The sequence below is a fragment of the Salmo salar genome, chromosome ssa19, assembly GCF_905237065.1.
Source record: "Salmo salar chromosome ssa19, Ssal_v3.1, whole genome shotgun sequence".
In the NCBI taxonomy this organism is placed as follows: Eukaryota; Metazoa; Chordata; class Actinopteri; order Salmoniformes; family Salmonidae; genus Salmo; species Salmo salar.
The window spans coordinates 49,219,501-49,229,622 of record NC_059460.1 but is presented as its reverse complement, the minus strand read 5'-3'; the positions used below and the strand labels follow the sequence as shown (position 1 = coordinate 49,229,622).

General features: G+C 41.6%; 1 protein-coding gene across 2 annotated transcripts in view; it reads left to right on the top strand.

Moving 5' to 3' along the window:
• Positions 1 to 256: 256 nt before the first annotated feature.
• LOC106578956 (outer mitochondrial transmembrane helix translocase) overlaps positions 257 to 10,122 on the top strand; it is a 12,446-nt gene continuing 2,580 nt past the window's right edge. The window contains exons 1-8 of one of the 2 annotated variants that reach the window (XM_014158278.2): positions 257 to 275; positions 1,173 to 1,244; positions 1,941 to 2,126; positions 2,252 to 2,350; positions 6,350 to 6,470; positions 6,602 to 6,802; positions 6,935 to 7,041; positions 7,277 to 7,366. In XM_014158278.2, coding sequence (XP_014013753.1) covers positions 1,953 to 2,126; positions 2,252 to 2,350; positions 6,350 to 6,470; positions 6,602 to 6,802; positions 6,935 to 7,041; positions 7,277 to 7,366 — 792 coding nt within the window. In that variant the 5' untranslated portion in view covers positions 257 to 275; positions 1,173 to 1,244; positions 1,941 to 1,952. The other variant, XM_014158279.2, reaches the window with a different exon arrangement.

The window sequence follows — 10,122 nt, the reverse complement described above, 5'->3', positions numbered from 1 at the left end:
ACATCTATCCGGCGAAACGCGATTAGGACAACACGTAAAATAGTGCAGAATAAATTGACAAAGCAATACATTATATCATGAAATATGTATCTTTCATCGAATAATTGCATTTATAAGAAATTATTTTCGTTGGTGGCGGAAGGACATGGGGACTGAACAGGGAACTAGCTTCTCTATTATAGTCACGTGTTTCTATAATTAGGGAAGTTTCCAATATTTAATTTAGGATTCATGACATTGACATGTATATGATCAAATCAGAGAATTTGCGTTGTGTAAGTATATACAATCGGTGTGCCTGATGCATTTGATGTATCCAATTTAACCAAGTAATTTCCATCGTCTCAATAGCATTGCATAAGCTAGATGCCGTTGGATCAAATTGCAGGTGTATTTTTTAAATTTTACCTTTGTTTAACTAGGCAAGTCACTTAATAAGAACAAATTCTTATTTTCAATGACGGCCTAGGAACAGTGGGGTTAACTGCCTCGTTCAGAAACAGAACGACAAATGTTTACCTTGTCAGCTCGGGGATTTGAGCTTGCAACGTTTCGGTTAATAGTCCAACGCTCTAACCACTACGCTATCTGCCGTCACGACCTTAATGAGGAATCAATACATTGGTGCCTTTTCACTTTGCGTATAGACTATAAAACAAAAATGATAAATAAATAAACAGTACCTGTCACTATAGCATTGCGCTTATCATCATTTCGATACTTGACAACTTCAAAGTTGTTGCACATTATGCAGTGTGTTGCAGCCTTTTCACTATGCATATAGACTAGGAAACAAAAATATACACAGTTGTTGCACATTATGCAGTGTCTGTCTTGGTACCTTGACTTTTCCTAACTTTTTACCCGGACAGGAGCTTGTGAGCCAGTAGTTGTGGTCACTGGACTAACGTTAGTTGTGTTAGGGCTCCACCTGTCAGATTTGCTTGGAACATGAAGCACAGAATCCTGACCTACACATTGAGTAACAAAAAGAAGTAACGTTTTTATGATAGAGGAGTAGCTTATTTTGTACCATATGGGTTGTAGCCACATCATTAAATCCGTAGTTTTACATGTGTTGTTATTTACCTTGAAGAATCTACGTTCAACGCAGTCCCAAGCCACAGAAATATTGAGGAAATTATTTTACTGTTTCTATTCCAAAACGGTAGGGGGCATCTGTCAAGCAAATTGCGCCGAGCTTCACGCTGAAAGGGACAAGAGCAAGAGTGGAAACGCAATAGGTGAGTGTCACGACCAGTCCAGCAAACTGATGGTTAATTTGTTTTTGTAAATCATTTAAAAGTTCTAATTATAAATACTTGGATCAATACAACACATTTCACACGGTGTTCTGCTAGTGGGATTTTTTTTCTACAAAGTAACGACTGTAATTCAGGCACGAGGCTAAAGCTATCAAAATTAAGTCAAGGTTTCAGTTATGTAACGCAAATTGAAACTACTATCTAGCTAGTCTTTTCACAGTTTCGATTATTGTCAAACACTTTTTAGATATAGACTTAAAATAACACCAATTCCATCATCAGGTATGTAGGTCATATCATATTGCTAACAACTGTCAAATGCTGTCGTGTCAAGCAGGACGCAATAGTACAGTACATTTTTAGCCGGCATTGTTAGCTTGCCAGTGTTGTGACAGCCGTATGTCACCATGTTAGCTAACTGCTAACAATATTTATAGTATGGACAGGAACATGTTATCTAAGCTAGCTAAACAGGATTGAGTGTACATTTTTAAGAACTAATTTCTCAGCTAATGTCTAAGCCTATTTTCAATTAGGATTTTCTGAATTTAAGTGGAATTCACACATTGTTCTTGTTGGATAAAGAGTACAGCACTTGTATAGCAGCTAAGCTATGTTGTTCACTTTCAACTGTGATGAAGTTTGGAGAATGTCATTTTGTTTTCCATCCCCCAGTCATCTAAGAAGATGGGGTTGAAGGAGATTCCAACTGAAAGTATTGCCCAGCCCTTGGGCCGGAATGAAGTCCTTGGTTTACTCTTCCGACTGACCATATTTGGTGCAGTCACTTACTTCACCATAAAGTGGATGGTTGATGCCATTGATCCCACAAGGAAGCAGAAAATGGAAGCACAGAAACAGGTGAAGTTTTCATTATACAGTAGCCAAGTTTGACCTGTGCTTCTGAGTGTTTTCTGTTGATATCGATCATGTTTGTTGGGACTGTATTGGAATGTAGATGGCTATTGACAGGTGGGTTTTTTCAGGCAGAGAAACTCATGAAGCAGATCGGTGTGCAGAATGTCAAGCTCTCAGAGTATGAGATGAGCATTGCAGCACATCTGGTGGACCCGTTGACCATGCAGGTAAGAGAGCTGCTTCAATACACCATTGTTTGAACCCAACTGTTACAAGTGTTGGTTTTTCCATTTATATTTTGAGGTTGGATGTTAGCACATTGGGTGCACCGATTTGGTGTCACCTCGTTAGTCAGTATGTGTTGAACCTGTGCTGGCTTGGCTTGTCATCTCGTTAGTCAGAAGGCGTTAAATCTGTGCTGGTACAGGGGATATTTGAGAGCGGCTGGCCCAGTGCTCCAGTTACCTTGAGAGATGTGGAGGGTTAACACCTTTAGTTGGCGCTCCCTCTTTGATTTATAACAAACTATCCTTTATCTGTTATTCCATGTTAGTTTTGCTCCACCTTTTTGTTTACTTCCTGTCTCAGTTTGGGGTGGGTTTTAATTTTGTTTGCCTCTTCTTGGGCAAATTTAGTGGCAGCTCATGGGTGTCTTTTAGGTCCTAGTTGTTGCTAGTCAACTTTCAGTGGACAACATGACGTGTCTTTCAGAACCACTCCTAGAACCACACCTGTTTCGTTTTGGTTGTCAGTAACTCTTTGTTAGTTCCCCTTCTGTTTGAGTTACAATTTTTGGTGTCTTGCTGGGTAACAACATTCCAACAGAAATGAATATACAGGTAACTGTCAAAATGACGGAAACACTACATAACGTGTCTTAAGGGTGTTGGAACAGCTTCAATGTGCCTTGGAATAGATTCTACAAGTGTCTGGAATGTTATTGGAGGGATACGACACCATTCTTCCACAAGAAATGCCTATTTTTTTTTTTTGGTGTGTGTGTTTTTGTTAATGGTGGTGTAAAACACTGTCTGAGGCGTTGCTCCAGAACCTCCCTTAAAACCTCTTGGGGCTAGGTGGGACGCTAGCGTGCCACCTGTGGTGCACTCCATCAACAGCAGGTGCATTTCAAGAGCGGCAAATTTGAATCCAAATAAATGTCAAAATTCAAATTTTTCAAAAATACAACTATGTTACACCATTTGAAAGATAAACATCTCCTTAATCTAACCACGTTTTACGATTTCAAAAAGGTTTTACGGCGAAAGCATAAATTTAGAGTATGTTAGGACAGTACATTTACAAGAGTTGTGTGTAATGTTTTGTCAAGTCAAAGACAGGGTCACCAAAACCATAAAACCAGCTAAAATGATACACTAACCTTTTACAATCTCCATCAGATGACACTCCTAGGACATTATGTTAGACAATGCATGCATTTTTAGTTCTATCAAGTTCATATTTATATACAAAAACAGCGTTTTACTATGGCATTGATGTTGAGGAAATCGTTTCCCTCCAATAACCGGCAGTCAAGTCAGCGTCACAAATTAAATAATTAAAATTAGAAAACATTGGTAAAATATTATATTGTCATTTAAAGAATTATAGATTTACATCTTTTGAACGCAATCAACTTGCCAGATTTAAAAATAACCTTACTGGGAAATCACACTTTGCAATAATCTGAGCACTGTGCCCAGAAAAATACGCGTTGCGATACAGACTAGACGTCATGTTGGGGAGATCTAAAATCGAAAATACTATGTAAATAATCCATTACCTTTGATTCTCTTCATCAGATGTCACTTCCAGGTATCACAGGTCCATAACGAATGTAGTTTTGTTCAAAAAAGCTCATCATTTATGTCCAAAAATCTCCGTCTCGTTAGCACATGATGTAAGCCAGCCGGACTTCTCGTCATGAACGAGGGGAAAAAATATATTTCCGTTCGTTCAAACATGTCAAACGTTGTATAGCATAAATCATTAGGGCCTTTTTTAACCAGAACATGAATAATATTCAAGGTGGACGAATGCATAGCCTTTTATAACGTATTGGAACGAGGGTACCCAACATGAAGTAGCGCGCCAGGTGTCTAATGGGACATCACCGTTCCATGGCTCTTGTTCGGTCAGATCTCCCTCCAGAAGACTCAAAACACTTTGTAAAGGCTGGTGACATCTAGTGGAAGCAATAGGAAGTGCCAAAATATTCCTAAACCCCTGTGTTTTTCAATGGGATAGGTTTAAAATCAATACAACACATCAGGTATCCACTTCCTGTCAGAAAATGTCTCAGGGTTTTGCCTGCCAAATGAGTTCTGTTATACTCACAGACACCATTCAAACAGTTTTGGAAACTTTAGAGTGTTTTCTATCCATATATAATAAGTATATGCATATTCTAGTTACTGGGTAGGATTAGTAACCAGATTAAATCGGGTACATTTTTTTTATCCAGACGTGCAAATGCTGCCCCCTAGACCCAACAGGTTTTAAGTGTTTAATTGGTTTGAGGTCTGTGACTGACGCACACACACCCTTTAAACCCCACTATGTTCCTTTGAGACCCCTCTTTCAAAGTCACTGAGATCTCTTCTAGCCATGGTAGCCAAAATAATGGGCAACTGGGCATTTTTATACATGACCCTATTAACTCAGGATCTACACCTACAGTGCATTTGGAAAGTATTCAGACCCCTTTTCCCACATTGTTATATTACAGCCTTATTAAAAAATGTATTACATTTTTCCCCCCTCAATCTACACACACTACCCCATAATGACAAAGCAAAACTGGAATTTCAGCAAATGTATTGAAGCACCTTTGGCAGCGATTACATCCTCAAATCTTCTTTGATATGACGCTACAAGCTTGGCACACCTGTATTTGGGGAGTTTCTCCTATTCTTCTCTGCAGATGCTCTCAAGCTCTGCCAGGTTGGATGGGGAGCGTCGCTGCACAGCTATTTTCAGGTATCTCCAGAGATGTTCAATGAGCTCTGGTTGGGCCACTCAAGGACATTGAGACTTGTCCCGAAGCCACTCCTGCATTGTCTTGGCTGTGTGCTTAGGTTTGTTGTCCTGTTGGAAGGTGAACCTTTGCCCCAGTCTGAGGTCCTGAGCGCTCTGGAGCAGGTTTTCATCAAGGATCTCTCTGTACTTTGCTCCACTCATCTTTCCCTCAATCCTGACTAGTCTCCCAGTCCCTAATGCTGGAAAAACAACCCCACAGCATGATGCTGCCACCACTGTGGGGATGGTGCCAGGTTTCCTCCAGACGTGACGCTTGGCATTCAGGCCAAAGAGTTTAATCTTGATTTTATCAGACCAGAAAATCTTGTTTCTCATGGTCTTGAGTCTTTAGGTTCCTTTTGGCAAACTCCAAGCGGGCTGTCATTTGCCTTTTACAGAGGAGTGGCTTCCGTCTGGCCACTCTACCATAAAGGCCTGATTGGTGAAGTGCTGCACAGATGCGAGAACCTTCCAGAAGGACAACCATCTCCACAGAGGAACTCTGGAGCTCTGTCAGAGTGCCCATCGTGTTCTTGGTCACTTCCCTGACCAAGGCCCTTCTTCCCCGATTGCTCAGCTCTAGGAAGAGGCTTGGTGGTTCCAAACTTTTTCCATTTAAGAATGATGGAATCCACTGGACCTTCAATGCCGCAGAAATGTTTTGGTACCCTTCCCCAGATCTGTGCCTCGAGGCAATGCTGTCTCGGAGCTCTACGGACAATTCCTTCGACCTCATGGCTTGGTTTTTGCACTGTCAACTGTGGGACCTGATATAGACCGGTGTGTGCCTTTCCAAATCATGTCCAGTCAATTGAATTTACCACAGATGGACTCCAATCAAGTTGTAAAAACATCTTAAGGTTGATCAATGGAAACAGGATGCAGCTGAGCTTAATTTCGAGTCTAATAGCAAAGGGTTTGAATACTTATGTAATTTTTATAAATTGCAAAAATGTCAACCTATTTTCGCTTTCATTGTATGTAGTAGTATGTGTAGAGTGACTTTTTAAAAATTCATTTTAGAATAAGGCTGTAACATAACAAAATGTGGAAAAAGTAAAAGGGTCTGAATACTTTCCAAATACACTATGTGGAAGCACCTGCTTTCAATATACTTCATCCCTCATTTACTCAAGTGTTTCCTTTATTTTGGCAGTCACCTGTATGTCTGTTCCCCATAACTAACTGATGTGATGCTCTCTCTACAGATCACATGGAGTGATATTGCTGGCCTAGATGAAGTCATCACTGAGCTGAAAGACACTGTCATACTTCCCATCCAGAAGAGACACCTGTTCAAGGGATCCAGACTGCTTCAGCCACCAAAAGGTGAGTCTCTTGTTTTCGTACAAGATTTGCTTATTGAGACCGGTGCACAAGCCTAGATAGACACAATGTATATAAAGGTTCAACTGGACCTCCTTCAGCCACTCCTCTTACCCCTTTCATTATGATAACAGGTGTGCTGCTGTACGGACCACCTGGCTGTGGGAAGACGCTGATCGCCAAAGCAACTGCCAAAGATGCTGGTTTCCGCTTCATCAACCTGCAGCCTTCCACCCTCACAGACAAGTGGTATGGAGAGTCTCAGAAACTGGCTTCTGCCGTCTTCTCTCTAGCCATTAAACTCCAGCCCTCAATCATCTTCATTGATGAGATTGGTAAATGCTTATTTTACCATTATCTTTCACAGATGCTATACAGTACTTTAAATCTTGTTTGGGTACTTCAGCTAAGCCAGTTATGTTGTCATCATCCCCGGCTCCTCTCGATCCTGTAATGTTCTGTTCCAGACTCTTTCCTGAGGAGCCGTTCCAGCTCTGACCACGAGGCCACAGCCATGATGAAGGCTCAGTTCATGAGCTTGTGGGATGGGCTTGAGACAGACTACAACTGCCAGGTAGGTCCATTATGAAGGATAAGCAAAAAGGTGCGACAGGTCCGCACTCCAAAGGATGTCGCGTAAAGCTTGCTTCATTTTGTATTTGTTTTTATTATTTTTAAGGCATCAGGGATAGCGTACACAGACGTTTCGGTTTTGCAGCCTTTGTGTTGATAATTAAATACATTGATCATCATGTGACTCCTGTCTAGTTGAGTCTCTCTCAACTGCCTCTCACCTTTTCCCCATGTAGGTCATCATTATGGGGGCCACTAACCGTCCACAGGATCTCGACTCCGCCATTCTGAGGAGAATGCCCACAAGATTTCACATAAATCAGCCTGTGAGTCTATTCACAAAGTGTACGCGTTTATCAGTATATACACAGTACTATGAGCAGGGCTGTGACGGTCCTGGAATTTTGGATGATTGTAATTGGCCAGACAAACAACCACTGTTTCCGTAATAACCGTTAAATAGCTAAATCTGGTCTTGGCTGCATGTGCTACCATAGAAATAGAATGAATAGAACAGATGTCCCCATTCAAGTCAATAATGGCATAGTAGGTGGACTGGCGACCATTGCGAGTGTACTCATAGGAGCAAAGCAGGAAGTGTACCCATCAATATGTGCTGTGATTTGTTGATTCAACTCAATTGGCATGACAAAAAATGCATTACATTGCATGAGCCACATCAGTTAACATCATTGAAATGAACATTCTATATTACCATGGGAATTATTGCGTCACAATACTAGGCAGCCATTGCGAGTGTACCCATGAGTAGGGCTGTGGTGGTCACGAAATTTCGTCAGTTGGCGATGGTCAAGAAAATAACTGTCTGTCTCACGGTGATTGACCGTTAATTAACAAACACATTTAGCATCTCCTGGCTTCCACACACAGCCTACAAGCCACTGATGCAGACCTTTTGGAACAATTCCCTTTTAAAAAAGTCTAATAAATCCATGTAATATAGCCTACACCTTCAAAATAAATCCATTATTTATTTTAGACAAGTCTAAAAAAGCATGATATGAAGAAAATGTAGTCTATTTCAGAAGAACAAAATAGCATACTCTGAGTTGTCTTGTTAGGTCCAGATCTGGCTATGTCATTTGCCTCTGGGCTACACTAGTTCATTTAGCAGACAAGATTTGCTTAGAATTCCGTGGCATTATTTTATAGTATGAAGAATACAATTGAACAAGCTAAATAAAATGTTAAGGATATTTTCTCCAAACGATTTGAGGGAGTGCGCACGTGCGGTTATTCTGTGTTGAGCAGTTATCAAAGAAATGGGTATTCCTATATGCTTAATTTAGAGTTAGTCATGTAACTTTAGTTGTTCTACAAACGTTGGGCAAAATGTTTTGATTTTTAATACATTGTAAGGCTCTAATGACTCTAATGATTTGAAAAAAGTTGCTTGAAAGGCATGAGCTCTGCTTTGTTTTTTGTGCAGGCTGTGAACACTACATCAGTCACTCATTCACAGTTTGACAAGCACTTGACAATGCCTAGAATTTCACGGCGGCGTCCCGTTTGTGTGGCCGTAATGCACCCTAAAAAAATCCATGCCTTTTGCGGCCAGTGGCCGTTGTGCCCTTCTCCCTGAGTGCTGCACGCTCCATCACGTGATTGGATCTTTCTCACAGGCTACAAGAGAAAACAGACACATCGGGGATGCAACTGCATGCGTCCTTATCCAATTCTGAGGTGCATATTGAAGATATTGGAAGAACTGTCCACATTTTACTTTTCGTCAGCCAACAAGATGTAGGCCTAACGAACAGCAAAAGCACTAGCCTATGTCAATCTACTATCCCCCATAGTACAGAAGTCGACCTATTCTGTATGAGAAATAAATATTACATACATAGTCTGGGACAGTTGTGGGATGCAATAGATCCCAAATTAATACAACCACTAGCATAAAAAAATTAAAAAACGTTTTTTACGCAATGTGGCTGATTCAACAGATCAGAACGTTTAGCTTAATGTTGATAAACTATTTCTTCACATAAGCGCAGCAATGTGCACACTGCAGTAGGCTAGAAGCGCGAATGTTCCATTAGTGGAAAACACCATTATCAAAAGTGACGGCAAATGCGACTATGCATGTAATGGTTCTATAATAAAGGTGCTTTTTTAAGGTGATTTTTATGGTATTTTTACGTCTGGTGAACAGGTCAGTATTCCATAGCCGCAGGCAGAATAGTTGAAACTGGAGCAGCAGCAAGACCAGGTGGACTGGGGACAGCAAGGAGGCCAGGTAGTCCTGAGGCATGGGCTCAGGTCCTCCGGGAGGAGAGAGAATTAGAGGGAGCATACTTAAATTCACACAGGATACCGGATAAGACAGGATAATTACACCAGATTTAACAGACTGACCCTAGTCCTTCCGACACACAAACTATTGCAGCACAGATACTGGAGGCTGAGACGAGGGGTCGGAAGACACTGTGGCCCCGTCCGACGATACAGGGCAAACAGCCCCCACACCACTAGAGGGATATCTGTAAACCACCAACTTACTACCCTGAGACAAGGCTAAGTATAGCTCACAAAGATCTCCCCCACGGCACGAACCTATGGGGGTGCCAACCCGGACAGGAAGATCACGTCAGTGACTCAACCCACTCAAGTGACGCACCGCTCTTAGGGATGGCATGGAAGAGCGCCAGTAATACAGTGACTCTGCTAAATGACTTAAATGTAAATGTAAATGTGACTCAGGCCCTGTAATAGAGTCAGAGGCAGAGAATCCCAGTGGAGAGAAGGGAACCGGCCAGGGAGAGACAGCAAGGGCGGTTTGTCACTCCAGTGCCTTGCCGTTCACATTCGCACCCCTGGTCCAGACTACACTCAATCATAGAACCTACTGAAGAGCTGAGTCTTCAATAAAGACTTAAAGGTTGAGACAGAGTCTGTGTCTCTCACATGGATAGGCAGACCATTCCATAAAAATTGAGCTCTATAGGAGAAAGCCCTGCCTCCAGCTGTTTGGTTAGAAATTCTAGGGACATGACCAAATCGGAGAGATGGGTAGGAGTAAAACCTTGAAATCAGCCCTAGCCTTAACAGGAAGCTAGAG